This window comes from Thalassophryne amazonica, chromosome 7 (genome assembly GCF_902500255.1).
Source record: "Thalassophryne amazonica chromosome 7, fThaAma1.1, whole genome shotgun sequence".
NCBI classification, from domain to species: Eukaryota; Metazoa; Chordata; class Actinopteri; order Batrachoidiformes; family Batrachoididae; genus Thalassophryne; species Thalassophryne amazonica.
Window position 1 is genome coordinate 14,427,709 of NC_047109.1, and position 23,992 is coordinate 14,451,700.

Below are 23,992 nucleotides of genomic sequence, written 5' to 3' on the forward strand. Positions count from 1 at the left end.
GTCGGTCTGGTGTAGGGAGAACAATTTGATCCTCAACACCTCAAAGACAAAGGAGATGGTGGTGGACTATAGAAGGAGGAAAACAGTCATCCAGCCACTGGTCATAAATGGGGACTGTGTGGAGTGGGTCTCTGAATTTTGTTTTCTGGGCGTGTACTTGTATTTGAGAGACGACCTAACTTGAAGCACAAATACTATGGCTACCATCAAGAAGGCACAGCAGAGACTCTATTTCCTGAGGGTTCTCAGGAATAACCATCTGCCACAGAGACTGCTGGTGTCTTTCTATCGCTGCTCCATAGAGAGCATTTTGACCTACTGTCTGTGTGTGTGGTTTTCCAGCTGCACAGTCACAGACAGGAAAGCTCCCCAGAGGGTCGTCACCACAGCCCAGAAGATCAGTGGTTGTCTCTTGCCTTCATTAGAGGAACTGTATGTTTATTTTAAATGTGCTTTTAAGAGATTGTTTTTAATTTCATTGTCATGTACAGTATTTTTTTCCTGGTGTCATGTACAATGATAATAATAAATTCTATTCTATTCTATTCTATGTGCAAACCATGTCAGAATAGTATCTTTGTTTCTGCAAGTTTGTATTTTTAGCAGCATTGACTTGTTTACAACACCTGTTTCTTGTTTGTCACATTCAGAATTTTCTGAGACTGCATTTTCCCAGATCTGAAACCAAAAATAGTTGCCTCTAGGGACTAGTGTCTACACACATAAGTATCAATGGACCATATGCTAATTTACTAAATTTTGAAAGTTAGAAAAGGAAATCAAAAAAGCTATCTGGGACCTCAGAAAGCCCATCTGCAATTATTGCTTGATCTCCAAAATCAGTCTGTGCAAGCGAAATTATGTTCAGTATGAGTGCTGTCATTAGTGCCACTTTGAAAATTAAATTCATAAGTAATTTATCCTGAACTTATGATCTGTTGTTTTTTTCAAACTTAAGCAAAAACAAATCTTGAGAAAAAAAAATACAGTATGCTATAGTTAATAATTATTAAGAGCCTGTTCTTTCATATTTATGAATACATTTTACCACATTGTAGTTGTTTTTTAAATGAAAACTCAACCTATCATTCTTTTTGAGTTCTACACATGTGGTGATACCTTATTTACACCAGGATGTTAATAAAATCAATGCTGGCTATTCTCAGAATAAAGTACTTATATCCACAGTTTCAAATTGTATAAGTCAAATGGTGTCCACTTTATGGTCTTCTCAAATCATTAAAATTACTGTTCTGGATGCTCAGAATGCATCTGAGCTTATCTAGAAACCTTTAGACCCCTGGCCTATGGGCTTCGGCCCTGTGGGCCTCACACTTTCTCCCCCCCAATTTCTAGTTCTAAATTGTGCCCTTGATATATATATATATATATATATATATATATATATATATATATATATATATATATATATATATATATATATATATATATGTATATATATATATATATATAAATATGTGTGTGTGTGTGTGTGTGTGTGTGTGTGTGTGTGTGTGTGTGTGTGTGTGTGTGTGTGTGTGTTTTTCAAACCATTTTTCCTTGACCTTTGACCACATTGCTCCAAAATCTAATCAGCTGTAGACATATTTTCAAGTAATATTCCCACCACGTTTAAAGGCAATCTGTCAGGCCATTTTTGAATCATCTTGTCCACACATAGCTCAAACCAAAGTCAAATTCCTTGTATACTGTGGGTACTTGGCGAATAAAAGCTATTCTGATTCTGACACAAACACAGAAACACTCTGCAAAGTGTTCCTCAGTGTAAAACTGCCACTCTGGCAGATCTGGAGATTACAGCATTTCCTCTCTCGTGTTTCTCAAGAAAGACACGTTGCATTATGAAGCTGTGGCAGAGTGATGAATTTCTAAAGTGACACCACCTGACAGATACAGTATTTAACCCCACCATAAATAACAGTTTCTGAATAGTCAGAACATCTATGGACCAGCACAAGGGTAAATCCAGGAATGATCTCTATAAAAACACAGGGGTGATGCTCCAAACGTGTTCTTTTGCAGAATCTCTCATCCCAGCAGAGCTTTGATAAATTATCGAGCTGCTCCTGAAGCAGCGTGGCTCTTTGATTTTGAGAGGATCCTCCTGCTCTTTTCTTCTGTTGGGCTTCTTCAGTCTGTCTGCTCATATCTGACTGAGACACAAGCATCTATGAGTCTCTGATTCCCCAAACGATCAGAGAAACCAAGCCTTGTTGAGCCACTGAAGATGTTGCCTCTCTTGGAAATAAATGATTGTAGATGGGTGGAATAGAATGTCTTTAATACGTCTGGTGGCCCAGGGGCAAGGAAATGTTACTGTTGCTGACTTTGCAGATGATGCTGTGATCTTTGTGGGATCAATGGACACTCTGATTGCAACACTTGAGGAGCTGAGTGAGGAATGGGAGTGTTTGTGTTTGCGATTGTCCTGGATCAAGATTAAGCTCTAGGCTTTCAATGACGTTCTAGAATGTGCCATCAGAAGTATGAGGTATACATGTGAGCAGTGAACTTGAAGAGACATCCACTTATATCAGCATTGAGATTCAGAAAACCTGGGAAGAGCTCATGGAGTCATGAGGTCTCTGGACAGAGGTGTTTGATGATGCTGGAGAATGAAGAGCCAAGTCCTTCAGGTCCTGGTGCTTCCTGTCTTCCTGCATGGTTGTGAGACTTGGACACTCACAGGCCATGGCTGGATATCTTTGGTACTAAGTCTCCCAGAGGGTCCTTGGGTACCACTGGAACATGGAGTGGAGTATCATTTGCATCATGAGGGAATGCCACCTATGACAAATTGACCATGTGGTGCGTTTCTCTGCTCCAGTGACTGGCGAAGGCCAAAGACATGCCCATGTTTCACCTGTCTGCATCAGATACATGACCTGATTATCTGTCTGGGTGGTTGATATCAATCATCCAAGGTGGTTCCGTGGTGTGGTGGGTATGGCACCAGCTCGTGCTCCTCGACTTGCCTTTTGGCCCACTGTAAAACTGAAGAACTAAACCCAAGCCCTACAAACATACATCAGCTCCAGAACATTGAACAGTTACATGATTTGGAGAGATGTAGAGCTTTGTAGAGTTTCCAAGCCAGATATATGTATATTTACATATCAGGTGTCCCGAAAAAATATGCAACATTTTATCAGCAAAGAAAATGGTCAAAGCACATGTCTAGGAAATAAATTTATGGCTGGATAGAAAGCTGAAAGGTTGAAGTTTTTCATACCAGTGTCAATATTGGCCCTGCATTTTGTCAGTCTCTTAGACAACATGTTCAATGTAGGCCCTGTGTTGGCCAATTACGGCCTGCAAACGCTTTGGGGAAAGTGTCCTGAGGAACGTTTCAGATTTCTCGGCAGATGTTTTCCTTCAATGCATCGATGCTTGGCATCAACATAAACTTCAGGGTCTCTGCAAGTAAAAAAGAAACATAAGTGATTAAGTTTGTAGCATTTAAGGATCAAACCGAGTGTTTTAAATGTTGTATATTTTTTGGGGACACCCTATATAACTTATAGTGTATATAGTGTGCCAGAACATTACAGTGATATGACATGCTATCACCTTTTTTATTATCATTCTTGGCTGATGTTTTATCCTGTTTTGTAACATTCTTGTGCAATATAGGGTATGTTTGTGTGTGTGATAATGTCACGTCCTTTGCTGAAACCCATGACTGCAAACTGAATTGCCCCTTGGGGTAAATAAAGTTTTCTGAATCTGAATTCACTTGAGTGTCATGAATGTCACAAATTCATTGAAAATGAATGATGACCACAAACACTATGCAATGCAAACTTACACCTTAACAAAAGGGACATCAAATATACAATGACATGGCTAAAATTATCTCTATTATTTGTTGCACCAGATTGTTGTGCTTGGCAGAACCGCGGGGAACTTTTCCTTTCCTTGCTTGTTATTTTTTAACCCCTTTGCAGGTGTGCTGCTGTTCTGTTTTTAACCTGCTATCAGCTTTGTACTAACACAACCACAGGACATGTGCAAACTTTAAAAGAAAGGAAAGCTTAAATAAACTTCTAAAACTCACTGTGGGTGTGCTACTTGTTTGTTGTGTCATCACTGCGATGTGAAACACGATCAGAAGGTGCAAACTGTTTTTTCAGCTTGGAGCTGCTACACAAAACAACACACTAACAGCTCTGAGGCTCTCCACATCCTGTGCTGATATACTGAAAATATGGAGATGGGAATATTGATAATACCTTGACCTGGTAGAGACCCTTAGTGGGAAACATGCTTTTATTTATTTATTTATCGTTTATTTGATGAGGACAATGCAATTTGTACATTTTCATGCCTTGGTGTAAATATGCCAGATTTAGCTAAAAGCTGTGTGTCTGTAGTCACCAGACACACACAGCAACAAACAATTACAATAAATAAATTAAAACAAAACATGAGATTCTGTACAGCTCACCTGTGTTGACAGGTTTGTTTTTGAGCCGTTTTTAAGTGTTACATCACTGCCACTGCTATCCATTTTATTTTATATATTGATGTTTTGTGTTTGTTTATATTTAGTCATGACTCATGAGTGATTTTGTCAGACTGTGTGACATACTCTCACACACGCCACTAGCTTATGGCAAGCTAAAAGTGGACACTGGTTTTGGCGAACAACCATACAGTTTTTTGTATGTTAGTACGCACCCGTGGCCACGTGCTTGATGAATTCCTGCGCAAAAAGTAGTTCCCAAACAATGCTGTATTTGCGATGACAGTGTGTTTTCATGGGTAACAAAAACATAAGGAGTGTATCTGGCACAAGAACTTGTGTATCTCGTGTGTTTTTACGCCTAAATGAGCATCTTCTCATTCAGTGCTGGGTCATGCGAAAGTAGTCCGGCGAGCTTTTCCACAATGCCAAAATAGCAGAGATGTCGCTCCAACGAGAGCGGCTCAATGAGCAGTGTGGATGCGGGTTGAGGGGGCTTCAGCCCGGGGACCCCGGCTGCTTTGTGCTCCTCTGACAGCGCAGGCCCGGACTCTCGCGGTGGAGCGTGTTCAGTTCGGAGTTCTGTTCTCTCATTGGTCGCGACACCTGTCTGGTAGGCCCGCTCTTTCTTGTGATTGGCTTCCTTTGGGAGCGTGTCTCCGTTGGCTCTACCTGTCTGGCTGTGACAGGCTGACGGCTCTTCCTGCTCCCGCCTCCCCGTCCAGCTCCGAGGAAAGAAGGAAGGAAGGACGCACCGCTCCAGCCGCGTGTGTGTATTTTCCAGTCCGCAGCAGCAGTTACCGACCGTGCGAATATGTGAGTCCTCTCTGAGCACACTTGACTACTTCAGGGCGACCGTCGGAAAGTTCGGGTTTCCAGCCGGAGTTCGGGGGCGCGTCAGGAAGGTGGTGGAAGTGGTTTTTGGACACGGAGCGTGGCGAAAAGACGGAAGAAGGCGGCTTTTTCACACTGGCTTCTCGTTTGCCTCGACGGGACTGACGTAGAACATGGCGGAGCATCACCAGGTTTCCGACAGCAAACACAAATCTGCGCTGAACTCCGGAGCGACGTACGCGGGGAACGGGCGCAGCAGCGCGGCGGCGGTGCCCGGCGGAGCAGGCGGTCTGTCCGGCGGAGGAGGAGGCGGTCTGTCCGGCGGCCTGTCGCAGCCAGCCGGCTGGCAGTCCTTGCTCTCCTTCACCGTCCTCTTCCTGGCCTGGCTGGCCGGCTTCAGCTCCAGGCTGTTCGCTGTCATCCGCTTCGAGAGCATCATCCACGAGTTCGACCCCTGGTGAGTTCTTCTGTCACGCTACGTGAACAAAGTTTGTGGTTTAACAAGGAAACCTATTCGCCATCAAGTCTGTGTGATTCAGTTAATACTATTTTTTAAGTTTATTTCGTCTCTGACATTTTCCAGAGCCAAACACATTCATTGTTAAAGAGGCGGGGGGGATCTCCAGTTTAGCAACCAGAATCAGAAAATAAAGTAATAGCCGGAACAGTTCCTTCAAATTATGTTTGAAACATTTTTCAAACACCTTGGCTCTATCCCTACAACTTGTATTGGTATGTAGCGTCTCTGTCATTGGTCAGAATAGGTCACATGATCATGAGGCTCGTACTTGTACATGTATTTGCTATAGTGGTACTTCTTGTTTATAAGCATTGATGTCACAAGCATGTGCATTGACGTGGTTGGCAAGAACGCGTGTAAATTAACATGACAGAAAAAAGTATGATGTCTTCAAGTTCAGGAAGTGATTCGGCGGTCTCTGAATACATTTGAAACCTAGATAGTACCGCAAAAGCAATATATTTCTCTGTGCTAACCTATAACGAAGCTCTTTGTAGGCTTCCAGATCATCAGTAAACCCACGTGACCAGATTGATGACATCATGAGGAGTATCGTGATATAGAGTTCTAAATTATGTTACCCACTAACCATAACAAGGCAGCACTACGTACAAATAGAATTTGAGATTTGTGAATTCGAGATTAACACAACTGCACCATGTACAAATAGATTTTTGTATTAGTACAGCTATGTAGACATAGCCACTTTGCAGTTTGTTCACGAGTGCACAGCCAGCAGGTAGAAGCTTGTACTGTACTACTGTTTTTTTAGAAACTATCATAAACTCCTGAATGAAGCTTGCAGTTTGATATAAATCTGAATGGACCGATATCAGATTAGGAACTTGCTGTCTGTAACAATTGATCCATTGCACACGGGCTAGGTGTGGCCCACACTCTGGAATATTATGGCTTGGTTGTTTTGTCATTTATTATGTCTAAATACATCCTGGGCACTTGATTTGTGGCTTGTTTGTCACATGGCATTGATTAGTTGTCCTGTTGTGTAGAAAAATAAGCCGTTGTCACACTGTGATGGATAGAGCAAATGTATTACTTATGCAATTGAATATTTTGTCTGGTGGCAATATCGCTCAGTCTGTTGGTCTCCTGTGGTTTGGGGCTCTGATGGACAGATGATGTTGAGCTGCATTCAAGCAGGATGGTTTTCCCGGTTTCAAGACATATGTGTGAGGTGGGAGTAGCAGGATTTGAGTGGGATTTGCCGAGTTCTGTCCACAAATGTGGATAGAATCTGGTTTGCTCAAGGATCATGATATTATGTTTCCTCACTATGTTCCTGCTCTGATAGCTGTGCTGGTATTCATTGTGGCTACAGCAGTGAGGACATCAAACAAGCTGCACCACCTCCTTGCCGAGAGAATTCAGAACACACTCTTGATGTCCAGATAAAAAAAAAAAATGCACACAACTGCACTGTCTTTTTCTTCAGTGAACTTGGCTAAATGAACTGCCGCGCTACATGTTGCTGTGTCGTTAATGGTCCTCTGTCTGCTTGTGCAGAATTCACACCCCGTGCTCTAGCTTTGGCCAGTCAGAAGCCCAATGTGAAGCATCGGACAGCCACAGGATATGAATGCATGAATATCATAAAAGTAAATGACAAGTAGAGGACAAAATGGTAAACAAACATGCAGGCAGCATGAAAGCTCTCTGCTTGATGTCTACTCAAATTTCTGCACCCGTATAAAACCTTTTGACGGACTTCTCAGACATCAGTTGACAAGGAAGTCATTTTGCGGATGGGAAAAAGACTTTTCAGGGCTTGACATGAACCAATTTGCCCCACTAAAAAAGTAAAATTTAGAACTTAGTGGCCCACAGTGTAGGAGCACTGGCCTATGGTTTTGCACGCAAGAGTTCATGATATTCCACCTTGTAATCCTGCAAATAAAACTGCCTATATAATATAAACCAATCCAGAAAAACCATAAAATAATCTATGGACCATGAAATTAAAAAAAAAAAAATTATCAGAGGGCATTCTCAAGTGTAAAAAAATAGTGACTTCCATAAAATTTAGAGGGCATTTTTTAAGCAACCCTCAGAGTTGGCTAACTCACAGTCAGAAATGTAAAATACAGATGTAGGTCCATATCAAACTAAAAAGTATGGCTTGTTTGGATTGGAGTTATAGATCTAAAAATTGAAAAAAATATGCTTGGCTCCTTTGCTAATGTCACCCTGGGGTTTCCACAAAGGCAAGCTGGTTAGACTTTTAAACTAGCTTCAAAACAGCCAGGGTCTACCAGGACCAAGCATATACTTTACTTACTTGTCATCATACGACAGATAGCCCCTGCAGATTTGTCAGAAAACCTCATTCTTCTCTTGGTTATGACCAAGCCACGGCCATTTCTGTGGCCAGGTCGGCACAAAACCTCACTTTCTCTTGTTTCTTACGTATAGCCTGTCTCTCTCCCTTAACTCATCATCACTAAGCTTCCTCTTCTGGCCAATTCCTTTAGCAAAACTCTTTCCTGGTTGTTGTCCGGGTTTGGTTGGATGTAGTTTAAGCATATTTCAATTCTAATTTCAAAGCGTTCTGTTAGATTTGCATCTTGTTCGTCTTCGTTTCTTGCAGCTTCCTGTGCATTTAAAGATGCTAACGTACATTGCCGAAGATTGGTGACGGAAACGGCCAAACACACGCTCCACGCATCGACAACATACATTTCGATATGCGCAAGATTGTGCGGGGGCATGGAGCGTGGTTAGGGATGGGTATTGCTAAGATTTTATCTATCGATTCCGCTTATCGATCTGATTCCTTATCGATACCGTTTGTGAATTTTCTGTGTACTAAAAGTAGGCTTTAAAGGTTTTCTATGTCAACAACATTTTGAGTCTTTAAAGTAAATAAATATGAAATTGGTCACTGGATCCTTAAACTCTGGACCTAAATAAACTCTACGTGGTGGATCCTTGATCTCTGAATATAAATAGAAATAAACAGAATCTGTAGTTTTTGTCAAAAGCATTTCCTTTCGGACACTCATTTTGGGAGGAAAAAAACATTTTAGTCGATTGTAGTTTATTTTCTGTATTACAGCATTTGGAAAGAGGTGTCATTTTATTTAAAGCGGCAGTTCATTTTGAAGTTATTAATTCAGACTGGACTCTGTCTCAGCAGAGAGCCGCGCAGTGTTTGGAGCTGTGCCAACCTAACGGAGGACGATTCTCGTTTCTTGACTGCAACAAGACAAGATCCCACTTAGCGACTTTAAACTGCACAAAAGTGACTCACAGTCAAGATTGACATATTATATTGGCTTTGAGAGGAGTTAAGAAACAGACTTGCCGCTTCTGAAGAGTTATTACTATTAATGCTGTTGTTGTCGCTATTACTATTATTATTATTAATAATTTATAAATAAAAAAATAAAAAATTTTTAATACATTTGACTCTTTTACAACAAGTGCTGAGCCATTAATTATTATACAGAAAACAAATGCACACAAATGTGCTGAAATGCCAACAGCTAATGCTAACTATAACATTGAAAATACTCTAGACATGCTAACGCGTTAGCATCTGTCCCGTTTTTAAGTTATAAAATACATCTATTAACTCTTTCAGAAGACCGTAACAGTTCGGTTTAACATAAAAGGATATATATTACTCACAGGCATATGCTCTTTAGGGTTTTAGCGGGGAAAAATTAAGATAAAGTCCAACGACCCAGCGGATCGAACCATTGGTTCATGCTTCACAGTGCAGTTGCTTTGCAGAAGCGGTTGATTACAGACCCGCTGCATGGTCTGTAATCAATGTAGAGAAATGATAATTTTCCTGACAAACACCCTCAAAAACAACAGCCACTCTGAAGGACTGATAAGGGAATCGTTAAGCAAAAAGACTATTGATATTGGTGGATCGAATCATTTCTTAATGATACCCGACCCGAGATGCGGGATGTGGTGCAAGACCAAAACAAACAAACAAAGAAGAAGACCAAAACAAACATGGTGGACTCGATGAAGTTTGATGACACGGAGATGTGAAGAAATTCGACTTTGCCGCCGCAAAATATGGTAAAATAAATAGAATTTTGCATATTTTTGTAGTGGCCCGAGCGGGTCATCATTTGATAAATTGTACTGGCCTGAAAGTGGGCCGAATTGGCGCCTGGCCAGCGGGCATATGGCTATGTCGAGCCCTGCTTTTTTAAGACAAAAATGATCACAGACTGATTCCTTTATCTGTCATGGTGTGACCCAGGCTGTAGTCTGTGATTTTTCATGCAGTTTGGTTAAATGGACTGCATTTATATATATATATATATATATATATATATATATATATATATATATATATATATATATATATATATATATATATATATATATATAGTACTTTTCCATCTGCATCAGACTCTCAAAGAGCTTTACAATTATGCTTCACATTCACCCATTCACACAAACACACTTGCACACCGATGTCAGGGTGCTGCCAGACAAGGTGCTCACTACACACCAGGAGCAACTAGGGGATTAAGGACTTTGCCCAAGGGCCCTTAATGATTTTCCAGTCAGGCTGGGTTTTGAACTGAGGATCCTCTGGTCTTAAGCCTAACACTTAACCACTAGACTATCACCTCCCCATACATCCATACATTTTGCTCCATTTTGACTGTACTTCCTTTTTTATAAGAATCCACCCATGATACGAGGAAGCCATCTGCAACATGTGGACTTTGCCTTGACTGTATTTAAATAAAATAAATGTTTTCTGTTTGTGTAAGCCAAAGACTGCTAGACTGTTCCATTCAACTCATACAAATATTGCCATTGCACTCATAAATATGAATTGTTTGTATATTATTGAATACAGTTTGTGTGATCATTTAGACTGTTGCTGTGTAGTACAATATTTTTATGTGATCCAGTGACCGGAGCCCAAGATGAATTTCCTCTTTGGGGACAATAAAGTATACTTTATCTTGCATTGTGTGTCTAGTCTTGGCAGTAATGTTTGTCTGGCCATTCTGGACAGTCAAATTGTTCTGTTGAACATGTGACAAGTTGTCTTCTACTGGTCCTATTCACCTTATTCAGTCCCGCCCACTTTTACAACAGAGGCATTTAAGTTTTGCCTTAGGACTTCTGGTGAGCAGTGTTTTCAATATAGAACAACGGAAGATATTCCATGGGTAGAAACAAAAACCTTTTTGAAAAGCTCAAAGGGATCGACTCTGGTTCACCCACGGGTCATAACAGAGTGGGGAAGATGACATGAAAAAGTGGCCCTCGATTATTTTTAACTACTTTGTGTTGTCACTCGGCGCAGATGGTTTGGCTATGAGGAACTACAAGCTTCACACCGCACAGCACCACTGAAGCTTGTATAAAAGCACAATCAAGTTAAAGTACTACCCGCCACGTAGTGTCACCGTAATGCCAAGATTATGTAACGTTAATATACAACCCCTGGCAAAAAATATGGAATCACCGGCCTCGGAGGATGTTCATTCAGTTGTTTAATTTTGTAGAAAAAAAGCAGATCACAGACATGACACAAAACTAAAGTCATTTCAAATGGCAACTTTCTGGCTTTAAGAAACACTATAATAACAAAAGATTGTGGCAGTCAGTAACGGTTACTTTTTTAGACCAAGCAGAGGAAAAAAATATGGAATCACTCAATTCTGAGGAACAAATTATGGAATCACCCTGTAAATTTTCATCCCCAAAATTAACACCTGCATCATATCAGATCTGCTCGTTAGTCTGCATCTAAAAAGGAGTGATCACACCTTGGAGAGCTGTTGCACCAAGTGGACTGACATGAATCATGGCTCCAACACGAGAGATGTCAATTGAAACAAAGGAGAGGATTATCAAACTCTTAAAAGAGGGTAAATCATCACGCAATGTTGCAAAAGATGTTGGTTGTTCACAGTCAGCTGTGTCTAAACTCTGGACCAAATACAAACAACATGGGAAGGTTGTTAAAGGCAAACATACTGGTAGACCAAGGAAGACATCAAAGCATCAAGACAGAAAACTTAAAGCAATATGTCTCAAAAATCGAAAAATGCACAACAAAACAAATGAGGAACGAATGGGAGGAAACTGGAGTCAACGTCTGTGACCGAACTGTAAGAAACCGCCTAAAGGAAATGGGATTTACATACAGAAAAGCTAAACAAAAGCCATCATTAACACCTAAACAGAAAAAAAAACAAGGTTACAATGGGCTAAGGAAAAGCAATCGTGGACTGTGGATGACTGGATGAAAGTCATATTCAGTGATGAATCTCGAATCTGCATTGGGCAAGGTGATGATGCTGGAACTTTTGTTTGGTGCTGTTCCAATGAGATTTATAAAGATGACTGCCTGAAGAGAACATGTAAATTTCCACAGTCATTGATGATATGGGGCTGCATGTCAGGTAAAGGCACTGGGGAGATGGCTGTCATTACATCATCAATAAATGCACAAGTTTACGTTGATATTTTGGACAATTGAAAGGATGTTTGGGCATGATTAAATCATTTTTCAAGATGATAATGCATCTTGCCATAGAGCAAAAACTGTGAAAACATTCCTTGCAAAAAGACACATAGGGTCAATGTCATGGCATAGGGTAAATGTCAATGAGCAGATCTGATTTGATGCAGGTGTTAGTTTGGGGGATGAAAATTTACAGGGTGATTCCATAATTTATTCCTCAGAATTGAGTGATTCCATATTTTTTTCCTCTGCTTGTTCTAAAAAGTAACCGTTACTGACTGTCACAATCTTTTTCTTGATTTCTTATAGTGTTTCTTAAAGCCAGAAAGTTGCCATTTGAAATGACTTTAGTTTTGTGTCATGTCTGTGATCTGCTTTTTTTTCTACAAAATTAAACAACTGAATGAACATCATCCGAGGCCAGTGATTCCATAATTTTTGCCAGGGGTTGTACATATGGTGTTATTTCATGCAGTGTTTGGTTGTATCAAACACCAGAAAATGCGTAAATTAGATAGCAGCTAATGCTACAAACACAGCTTACCTGTTTATTTCATTAGCATCCGCCGTGGCTTCTTCAATGGAGCGTTATAGTCCAATAATTTCTCTGGGTAAGGATTCAGTGGTGTGGGTTTTTTCTTCATAAAATGAAAAGAACAGCCATAGGGACGTTTGGATTTTTCAAATTCAGCGCTTTTAGCCAGCAATGGAGATCCTCGTCTTTTCAATGGAGGAGGGAACAAGTTAAATGCTCGTCCACAGCACTCAGATCTCTCCTTTCCATGTCAAAACATCGTTCTGAAATAGTTTCCTCTTTTTCCAGTTATTGTGGCACCCACTAACTGAACAATTAATGCTGCTCATGTTGGGGTACTTCTAGCCTATTGTGTTCCCACGTAGATAATCATTAGAAGCAGTGACAAACCAGAAGTTGTTTGACAAAATGGAGCCGCCCACCCTGACTTCCTGAATAAGGTGAATACAGACAGGAATTGTCAGATTAAACTTGATAACATTTTATGATTACAAATGAAGGCCACATGTCTGCAAAGATGTACATAGACTCAGTCAGTTCAAGAAATGAAAATGAAAACCAGGAATGAAGACACTTTTAATACCCGATTAACAATGTATTTGTCTTTGTTTTATTACAAATTAAGTGCTTGGGACTTCAGTGGGGCCAAGTTTTGTTAATCTCTGTTTGGACACCAGTGCCTCTTTGGCTTTATTTTGTTGTTTCACTAACTGATTTTCTCAGCTATAGAGAAAGATGCGAGTTGGCTTTTATAATTTTTGACCCCCTCTCACTGGTTCTTCTCTCTCTCTCTCTCAATCTATTTAGTGCTTTCCTCACCACCGATATCTCAAACATTTTTTTTTTTTTTGTGTGTTGCTTACCTTGATTTTGGTCCCGGTGGCAAACAGCAATGCTTTGCAGCATGAAATGATTGTGCACTTTGATCTGCAGACAGTGTTGGTGTTAATTTTTTTGCTGTGTAGTTATCTCAGTCCATACTGTGTATAAATGTCCAACACTTTTTGTTATTGAGCTGAATTTTACCACAATACATTATGTGATGATTTTGTCAACCATTCTAACCTTTAACCTTCAGGAGGTCAACAGTTATTGCAGAGGCAACATTTTTATCTCCCCTAGTTAAAAGGAGGGCATAGATTAGGCATTCATGCCATTTTCATATACACAAAAGACCACTTTTCCTGAAATATTGTTCACAAATCTGTCTAAATCTGTGGTAGTGAGCCCTTCTCCTTTGCTGAGATAATCCATCCCACCTTACAGATGTGGCATATCAAGAAGCTGATTCGACAGCATAATAAGGCACAGGCGTGCCTTAGGCTGGCTACAATAAAAGGCCACTCTAAAATGTCAGTTTTATCACACAGCACAATGCCACAGATGTCTCACGTTTTGAGGGAGCGTGCAATTGGCATGCTGACTGCAGGAATGTCCACCAGAGCTGTTGCCTGTGAATGGAATGTTCTTTTTTTTCTACCATAAGTAGTCTCCAAAGGTGTTTCAAAGAATTTGGCAGTACTTCTATTCGTTCTCACAACCGCAGACCACGTGTAACCACACCAGCCCAGGATCTCCACGTTCAGCATGTTCACCTCTAAGATCGTCTGAGACCAACCACCCAGGCAGCTGCTGCAACAATCGGTTTGCAGAACCAAAGAATTTCTGCACAAACTGTCAGAAACCATCTCAGGGAAGCTCATCTGCATGCTCGTCATCTTCACTGGGGTCTCGACCTGACTGCAGTTCCTCATTGTAACTGACTTGAGTGGGCAAATGCTCAAATTCGATGAAGTCTGGCTGCTGATCAACTCTATGTGAAGGAGATGTGTTGCACTGCGTGAGGCAAATGGTGGTCACACCAGATACTGACTGGATTTCTGACTCCCTGAGACTCGCCCCAATAAAGTAAAACTGCACATTTCATTGTGGCCTTTTATTGTGACCAGCCTATAAAACTGCACATTTCAGTGTGGCCTTTTATTGTGACCAGCCTAAGGCACACTTGTGCAATAATCATGGTGTGTAATCAGCATCTTGATATGTCACACACAAATTTAGACAGATTTATGAACAATATTTGAGAGAAATATGTCTCTTGTGTAGAACCCCAATTCCAATGAAGTTGGGATGTTGTGTGAAATGTAAATAAAACACAATACATTGTTTTGGGTCAGTCCATCTCAGATCAACCAGTGAATTAAACCCCACCTCCTCCAATTTTCATGAAATTTGGTATATAGGTAACTCATAGCCGGAAAAGCCAGAATTTCAAATTTTAACTTGACGGGCAATATTTTGTGGAATACATCAACTTGAGACACCATGTATATAAATGTACTGAAGTATACAGAATGGACACTGAATGGATCTCTGAAGAAATGGGTATGAAAACTTCCACAAGAAAATAAAAAAAAAAAACCCTCCAATTTTTTTTTTTATATGTTGTAGTTGGCATATAGGGCTACATTTTTCATACTGAGGCCGAAGTGGTCGGGCGTGTCCCTCAGTGTCAATTTTAGGGTCAAAATATAGGTCAAAAAGTCATCCAACAAAAAGTACCCGAAATGCACAAAACAATGCCACATTCCTTAGGTTCTCCCCATTACAGAAATGTCTTAAAAAAAATTGGACCAGTGGTTGCTGAGTTACAGTAATTTGAAATTTGCCGGCTGCACCCTTTTTCGCGAAAAAGTTTCTGGCTATGTGTTACCTATATACCAAATTTCATAAAAATTGGAGGGGGTGAGGTTTAAAAATGCCATTTTTTTTTTTCCTTTTTCTTTTTGGGTGATTTGAGATGGACTGACCCATTTGCAAATCCTCTTCAACCTATATTCAATTGAATACACCACAAAGACAAGATATTTAATGTTCAAACTAGGGCTGAAACGATTACTTGAATAACTTGAATAATTCGATTAAAAAAAAAGTGATCGAGGCAAATTCTGTGCCTTGAAGCTTAGTTTAACATTGTAGTACATATGCCAGGCCTGTGTGTGGTGCTGAAATGTCCCCAGAAAAACAGAAGAAGACTAGAGCATGCGCTCAGACCGTGTAATGCCACGTTCACACCGGGCGCGATCAGACACTACAAATTTGCGGGGGTCGCGTGGCGACGGACGTGCCACCATCGCCCGGTGTGTCGCTCTGCTTTTGCTGCGAAAATTTGCCCCGGTGCGTCATCAAATAGGAGGAGCTTCCATTCCGCTTGCCGGCTCCGGTTGTCAGTCAAGTTAACATGACAGACCTTGATCACACGGAGCGAGTTGTTGTGGAAAGCTGACAAACGTCATGAGACGTTCCCAATTCAGGGAGTATCATTATTTGCTGCAGGAGCTGCGTCTGGATGACGACCGCTTTCAGCGGTGCTTCCACCTCTGTGGGACCCAGTTTGAGGACCTCCTGTCCCGTTCACGTGCACACATGTAAACAATATAAAAAAAAAAAAAAAGAAACTCTGCTGCCTGTTGCGGGGCTGCTCCTCACTCTTCCCCCAACAATTCTGTCATAATTGTGTTTAGAAACCAGTCAACATTTGTTTTATTATACATCTGTGTAGTTAATAAGTAAAATAATCTCGCGCGCGCACGTAAAGAAAAAGAAACTCCGCTCCCGCTGCTGCAGGGCTTCTGCTCGCTCCAAAAACTGTCATAATTATGAAATAAAGGACAAAAGAGACACCAGATACAGGACATGTTCACATCTTCAGTCAAACTCCAGACATCTCCATGTCACTACATATTCAGTCCCTGATTGGTCATCGCGGCGCGATGAGACGAAAATGTTCCGATTTTTCAACTTGGGGAGGAGGGCAACGCGACGTGATGCGACGCAATATCGCGCCACAAAGGCGCCAATCGCTCAATCGCTTCACTCGCGTTGCTTCATTCGCGTCCAACGCGTCGCGCTGCGTGACTTGGCGCCAAAACGCGTTGTTCTATAGGGATTACATGGCAACCTGTTGCTGCTGTCGCTCATGTCGCGCCCGGTGTGAACGCAGCATAACAGCTAATAATTTAGCTCTTAAAGCTACCGCTTTCCAATGCGACAAAGAGTAAAATAAAGTGTATATGTATGTATATGTGTGTGTGTGTGTGTGTGTTTTTTGGAGAGTCCATACCCGATAGACGAACATAAATGAAAATCAGTTTGACTCACTAAGGGCACACGGAAATATGAGCATTCGAAAACCTAAATTTTGTGATTTTTGTTATTTTAGCTCATTTTGACCCCAAATTTTTATATATATATATATATATATATATATATATATATAAAGCAGAACCTATCAAGGATATAAAAAAAAATAGATTTTGTTCCTTTCTAACATACATCTACCCATAAAAATGTTTTTGGCACAAATCTGAGGGGGTCATGAATCACCCTCTGATACACACCTGCCTGAGGAACTGAGGACACTAATTGAGTGTCATGATTGGATATAAAAGGAGCATCCCCAAAAGGCTCAGCCGTTCACAGGCAAAGATGGGGCGAGGATCACCACTTTGTGAACAACTGCATGAAAAAATAGCCCAGCAGTTTAAGAACAATGTTTCTCAACATTCAATTGCAATATAAAATGTTGCGCTATTTTGCTATTTTTAATTTATTGTATATGTGCTTTGTTTTTGTGAATCTGTGTTATTACTGTTAAGCACTTCGGACACCATCTGGTGCTGTAAAGCTCTTTATAAGTAAATCTTGATTGAGAGATATACGTATATCTGTAGGGTGAGGCAAATAAGTATTTGACCCCCAGTTGAGTTTACAAATTTTCCCACCTACAATGAATGGAGAGGTCTGTAACTCACATCATAGGTACACTTCAGCTGTGAGAGACAGAATCTAAAAAAAAAAAAAAAAAAAAAATTTATGTATGATTTTTAAATAAAATTTGCAGTCTGCCTTTGGTGGCATTTTGGCCAGCATCTGTGGCTGTGGCAGTGGGCACAGGAATGTGATCCTCTCTCCTGCTTTGAGGGGGATACCTGCCTTGTCAAAAGAAGACACACAAAACTGACACAGACGCTCCACCATGAAGTCTTTGTGTGCCATTGGCTGCACCTGCTTGGCACTGCTCATCTCACAGTGCACAATGAAGCCATTTGTCATTGCAGTGTCCAGGAAGTACAGCAACGTGGTCCTTTACCAGCGAGCAGTTTTTCTCTGTGTGGAGTAGGACTGAATAAGCTGGTCTGACAGGTCAACGCCATGATTGGTGTAGGACAGAGAATGTCTTTCATAGTTCAGTGTCCATTCTTTTTGTCCTTAGCCCTTCTCCGCACCATCTCACCTGAAAATGCAGGATGGATGATGGAGCACACAGACACCTCCTGGGTGTCCTTCCACTTCACAGGTCTCCTTCCACAGTTTCTGAGAGCATTTGCTCTCCCTCTGGGGTTATCCTTTTCTGTTCTCTCTGTGTGTGCCACATGCTCTAAAATGTCATGTTGGCCAGGTCCATGAACAGTTTGGAACTGGTATAAAAATTGTGCATATAAATATGGTAGGGATTTGAATCTTACAACAACTCACGATTCAATTCGATTCCGATTCTTGGGGTGATGATTTGATTCAGAATCAATTTTCGATTGAAAGAGCTCTGAGAAATAGTTATATTACTTAAAAAAAGTTTAAGAAAATGCAGCTTTACAAGGTTAATCAAGTGATTCTAAAGATATAAATTATCTGCTTTGCTCGTTCAGAGTTGGCTGGCGGTTTAGCGAAGCACTGGTCAGTAGTGGGCAGAGACCGCTGCTCCACTTCTTTTAGCTCTGGGTGATGGCGTAGCATGTGGACTTGCGGATTTGAAGTGTTTCCGAAGTACTTGACTTTGATTTTGCACACTGCATAAGTCATGTCAAATGTTTAAACAAATGCTTTTTAAAAATCGATTCTTGGACATTTTGGATCGATTCAGAATCGCAATTCGGACGTGAATCGATTTATTTATTTTTCCCCAGCGCCCCTAAAATATGGTATCCAGTGCCAAGACAGCCCACAGTCTTCCCAGTGTAGATGCTGAACCTGATGGTGTAGCCACCGCTCGAATCAGCCAATACAAAACGTTTCGTGCCCCATTTAGTTGGCTTGTCCTTTGTGTATTACGTCATGCCAGTTTTTTGCCTTCATTGCCACCATCGATTCACCCACTGCCAGCTCTTTCCTCTGGTGGTATTAAGCCTGGCAGGCACTGAGGATGTTGTCATAAAGAAGCCTGACTCTAAACAGTTTGTCATGGCCTGGTGTTCCCTTCTTTTTATTTTTTACATCCTCATCCACATCACTGAGATGGATAAATATTGATCGGAACCTGTCTCTTGTCATCACTTTTGCTGGAAGGGACACAGATAAAATGTGGTTCTGTCTCCAGCATTCTTGGAAACTTGGCGGTGACACCGTGTATATCAGAAGACCAGAAAACTAGTCCATTTGTACTTCTTCCATAATTCCTTGTTTTTTGCAGCATTTTTGCTGTGTTGCTGCAGATTGTCCTGACTGTGTCAGTGGTTACAAAACAATAGAAAAATGTCTTTTGGACTGTGGGGGAAAGTGTCTCTACCTGTGCTCCTGATGTTCTCTGTGGCGGGGACCTGCTTATTGTTGCTGGGGCAGTGTCCGCATCCTTCTGTCTTCCAGGGTCGTGGCTCTGTTGGCTGAGCCAGCGGAGATCTGGACCTGGAAGTAGAGGCATCCCATCCTCTGTGCAGACTAGGGATGTAGGGATGGGTATTGATAAGATTTTATCTATCGATTCTGCTTATCGATCCAATTCCTTATCGATTCCCTTATCGATACCTCGTGAATTTTGTACTAAAAGTAGGCTTTACAGGTTTCTATGTATTTCATTGAGTCTTAAAGCAAATAAATATGAAATTGGTCACTGTATCCTTGATCTCTGGACATAAATAAAAATAAACAAAATGGTGTTTCGCTTTGAAGTTATTAATTCCAACTGGACTCTATCATTCTAACTTGACTCGGCAGAGAGCCGCGCAGTGTTTGGAGCTGTGTGAACAGAACGGAGGACGATTCTCGTTTCTTTCTCGCAACAAGACAGGAGTCCCAGTTAGTAACTTTAATCCGCACAAAAGTGACTTACGATTGACATATTCAGGGATGAAAGTGGTGAAAAACAAAAAAAGCTGAAACCCAAAATTACCCCCCAACACCACGTGCACGAAAATGTTTAAATTCTCGAAGATCTGAAATGCAATCTGGGACTATTCCAGACAATAAACTGCAGTGAGTGCAGCATCCATTTTGGTGAGGAACCCCCCCCCCCAAAAAAAATCTTTCCTTATTCAAATTCATTCCAGTAGTATTCTGCTCTTAATAGGATGCAGCAGTTTTCTAGTTTGGCAGATAGTGCTGGAGGAAATCGCTGAAGAAATTAACACATTGAAAATATGGTTTGACCGAAACAAACTGTAAATAAGACAGGGATAAAATGGAGGTGTAAGAGTCACTAGGTGTTCACAGGAAACACTTATTTATTTCTGTATGTATTTATTTATGTATGTTCATTGTTAGTTGGTTTTATATTTTCTGTTTTATTCAGGTTCTTTTTGTCTGTTTCTCTAAAATTGTATATACTCATTAGATTAGTTATTATTACTATTATTGTTGTGGTTGCTATTATTATTAATATATAAACAAAAAAAAATTACAATTTGTAATACATTTGACTCTTTTACGACGACAAACGCTTATTATACAGAAACCAATGCACCCCGGACGTGCTGACAGCTGCCACTGCTTAATGCTAACTTTAACATTGAAAATGCCATAGACATGCTAACATGTTAGCATTGGTCCTGTTTGTAAGTTACAAAATACATCAACTGTTTCAGAAGACCATAACAGGTCGGTTTAACATAAAAAAAAGGTAAATAATACTCACAGCCATATGCTCTTTAGGATTTTAGCTGGGGAAATTAAGATGAAGCGAAAGAAAAAAATGAACCAACGAAGCAATGATCGAAGCACTGCTTCAATTGGTTCAAAGCAAAGCCACGCTGCAGAAAAGTTGATTACAGACCAGCTCCAGGGTCTGTAATCAATGTAGAGAAATGATTATTTTCCTGACAAACACCCCCAAAAACAATGGCCACTCTGAAGGACCGATAAGGGAATCGTTAAGCAAAAAGGTTATTTATGTCGGTGGATCGAATCATTTCTTAACGATACCCGAAAGGAACTGGTTCTCGATACCATGCAGACTTCCGTGTAGCGCTCTGTGCGCATGTCCGTGGCTCCTCGTCCTCTCACCCCTCTTCCAAAATGAGAGCGTTCATCCACTTCATCGTCAGAATCCTCACTCTCTGGCTCAAACTCTCTCTGAGCTTCCAGCTCAAAAAAGAGCTGAAGGGCCTGCTCCACATTCGTAAGTCACCTCATTGTTTTGATGCACAGAATAAAAAGACATTACACACTAACCACACTATACTGCATGCTAAATACACTCTACTACACACTAACTGTACACTTCAAACACACTAAATATCACAAACATCAAAACTTTCTAATCGCCATCAGTGTCTCTCTTTCTCCCGCGGTGTTTTCCTTCCTCAGCAACCAAATATGTGGGTTGGTGATCATTTTTGATTGGTTTAGATCATGCATTTTTCCACTAATGATTAAGGGGAATTCATGTTTTCTTTCCTCCTTGCAATTGCTCAGATGAGAGAGAATAGAAAAAGGAAGAGAAACTCCTTTTTTGCAGGGCATTTCTGCATGAAACACACACCAAACATGACCATAATATAATATTCAGAAACAAACATGGTGTAAATTATTAATCATGATTCAGGTTTTGCTAGGCCTATCAACACAATTTAAAAACTGTAATATAGCTTGAAGTCCGCACTTTCAAGACACATTCAAACAAAGACTGAAACTGTAGTCTATTTGATGGTACATCATCTTAATTCGGTCATGTGACTTTGACGCTTCACCATGTCAGTTGACTCCAGGGGATTAAAAATCAATCCATTCTGAATGTTTGACAAGTTAACAGCTCTGCCATGCATTAAGGGGGAAGCAAAATCACCTTTTAATAAACGCTACTCCTTTCAGTTTTACTTATTTATTTATTTTTTAAAGTAAACATTTATTTTTTTTTAAATATTTAAAAAAAATTTTTATATATATATTGTAGGAGTAAAACTAGGACACTGTGTAATACTGATTGAATGTTTTAGTTAGAAATGGTGATTTTCACCGGGTCCATATTCTATGCCATGCCGGCAGGGTTCTAGTCACGGTGGGCAGGACCGGGCGGCACTGCCTGGTACTGCACATTTCCGCCCAGCACTCGGGTTCAAATTGGATGTGCCACCCAGCATAGAATTTCTAAAAATTGAACTGAAATGATGCTGAAAATGTACCAATTAAATTGTATTTCAAGCTTAGTCATAGTTTTGCAGTTTTAAACCAATAATTAAAGTAATAAATATTTCTTATCAATTTCTTTATATCAAATTACAAACAGCAGAGATCAGAGAGTCAGCATGTTCTGTGGCTACAGTGCAGTGAACAGCAGCAGCTGAAAACAGCGTCTCTGCTGCGCTCTGATCTGAGGGGAAAAAAAAAACCTGCGATCAAAATCCTAAATTAAGTAATCCAGAGGTCTTTCTGTGTCCATATCTGATCATACATTCAGAAATTTACAGTTTATTTTACAGTTGAAAGGTTTCGTGTTTTCAAACGGCTCCGAGTTTGATAAACAGCAGACGGCGTGAATGCGCAGCGAGGGAGGGGGAGTCAGAGAGAGACCAGGAGGAGGGGTGGAGAGGAGGAGGGGCACAGCGTCAGTGAAAGAGGAAAGTTATAAACTGATTGAGAAAGTTTTTCATTTAAATGAGCAGGTTTGACAAATCAGTCCAGATTCAGCTCTTGTTCAAACAAGACAGTTAGGTGTTGTATTGTTTAAAAAGAAAACGTAATGCAATTACACTCAAAAATGTTGGGAAAAAAAACCCCCAAAAACTGTCAGGATGACAGAAAAACTGCCTGCTTCACTGGATTAAAAGCTACTGTGTGTCATTTTTGAAGAAGCGAGTAAATGCTATGTCCATCAAATATTAATGTGTTTTCAACCTTTTCAATGTTATTTAATTCATTAACTTCGGCTTTGACAGAAACTTGCAAAAAAGAACTTTGATCTTTTAAATATTACAACATAAATGTAATTTTTTTTGTTTATTCTTCCTTTCAATGCATCGAAAACCACCCAAAATTAGTTAAAATAAGGCTTGCCAATAATGTTTTAGTTGTATAAAACCCTATAGCTTCCCTATAGCTATAAGCTGCAATCACATAATTTACCTGGCACTAAAATGGTCCTAGCTAGAACCCTGCATGCCAGGTAGGGCTGAAACGATTAGTCGAGTAACTCGAATAATTTGATTACAAAAAAATGTTTGAGGCAAATTCTGTGCCTCAAAGCTTCGTTTAATGTTGTAGAACATAAAATATTTTCAAATTAGAAGTAGTGTAGGATCAGTTTTTGATTTGAGCAATATGCAAAAAGAAAATACATTACAGGCCTGGCTAAACTTATCAAATAATGTGCAAACTGCATCATCGCATTATAAGAAACTTTTAAGTAACCAGGGTGCAATATGTGAAGGTTTAAGACTGAGCTGGCAAAAAGATTTAAATATTATTATTAAGGAAGATGTGTGGGAAGATGTTGTTTCTAATGTAGGATGGGCCACCAGGGAAGCGAGAAGTAAATTTATTCACTATAAAATTGTTCAGCGATTTTATTTTACACCATCCAAATTATTCAAAATGGGTTTATTACAGAATGACACCTGCTGGAAATGTAATTGTGACATTGGTACATATATTCATGTATTCTGGGAGTGCCCTCTGGTGGCTTCATTTTGGACAGAGGTTGTAAAGTATTTGAAAAAATGTGTCGGTTTACCTATCCCAGCATCACCGCAAATGTGTCTTCTTGGCGGTAAATCTTTTGTGCCTCCTGGATTCACTATAGAAACGTACAGGTTTGCTGTGACTGGTTTTCTTGTTGCTGCATGTTTAATTTTACGAATCTGGAAAAGCCCCCACAGACCACAAGTAGAGGACTGGCTTAGATTGATGACAGAAACTGCTTCATATGAGAAA

The 23,992-nt window shown here is 40.3% G+C and overlaps 1 protein-coding gene across 1 annotated transcript in view; it reads left to right on the forward strand.

Annotated features, from left to right (window-relative positions):
• Positions 1–5,194: 5,194 nt before the first annotated feature.
• The window catches only part of LOC117513646 (dolichyl-diphosphooligosaccharide--protein glycosyltransferase subunit STT3B-like), a 123,395-nt gene continuing 104,597 nt past the window's right edge, over positions 5,195–23,992 (forward strand). Inside the window, exon 1 of the mRNA XM_034173878.1 lies at positions 5,195–5,777. Coding sequence (XP_034029769.1) covers positions 5,494–5,777 — 284 coding nt within the window. The 5' untranslated portion in view covers positions 5,195–5,493. The remainder of the gene's footprint in view (positions 5,778–23,992) is intronic.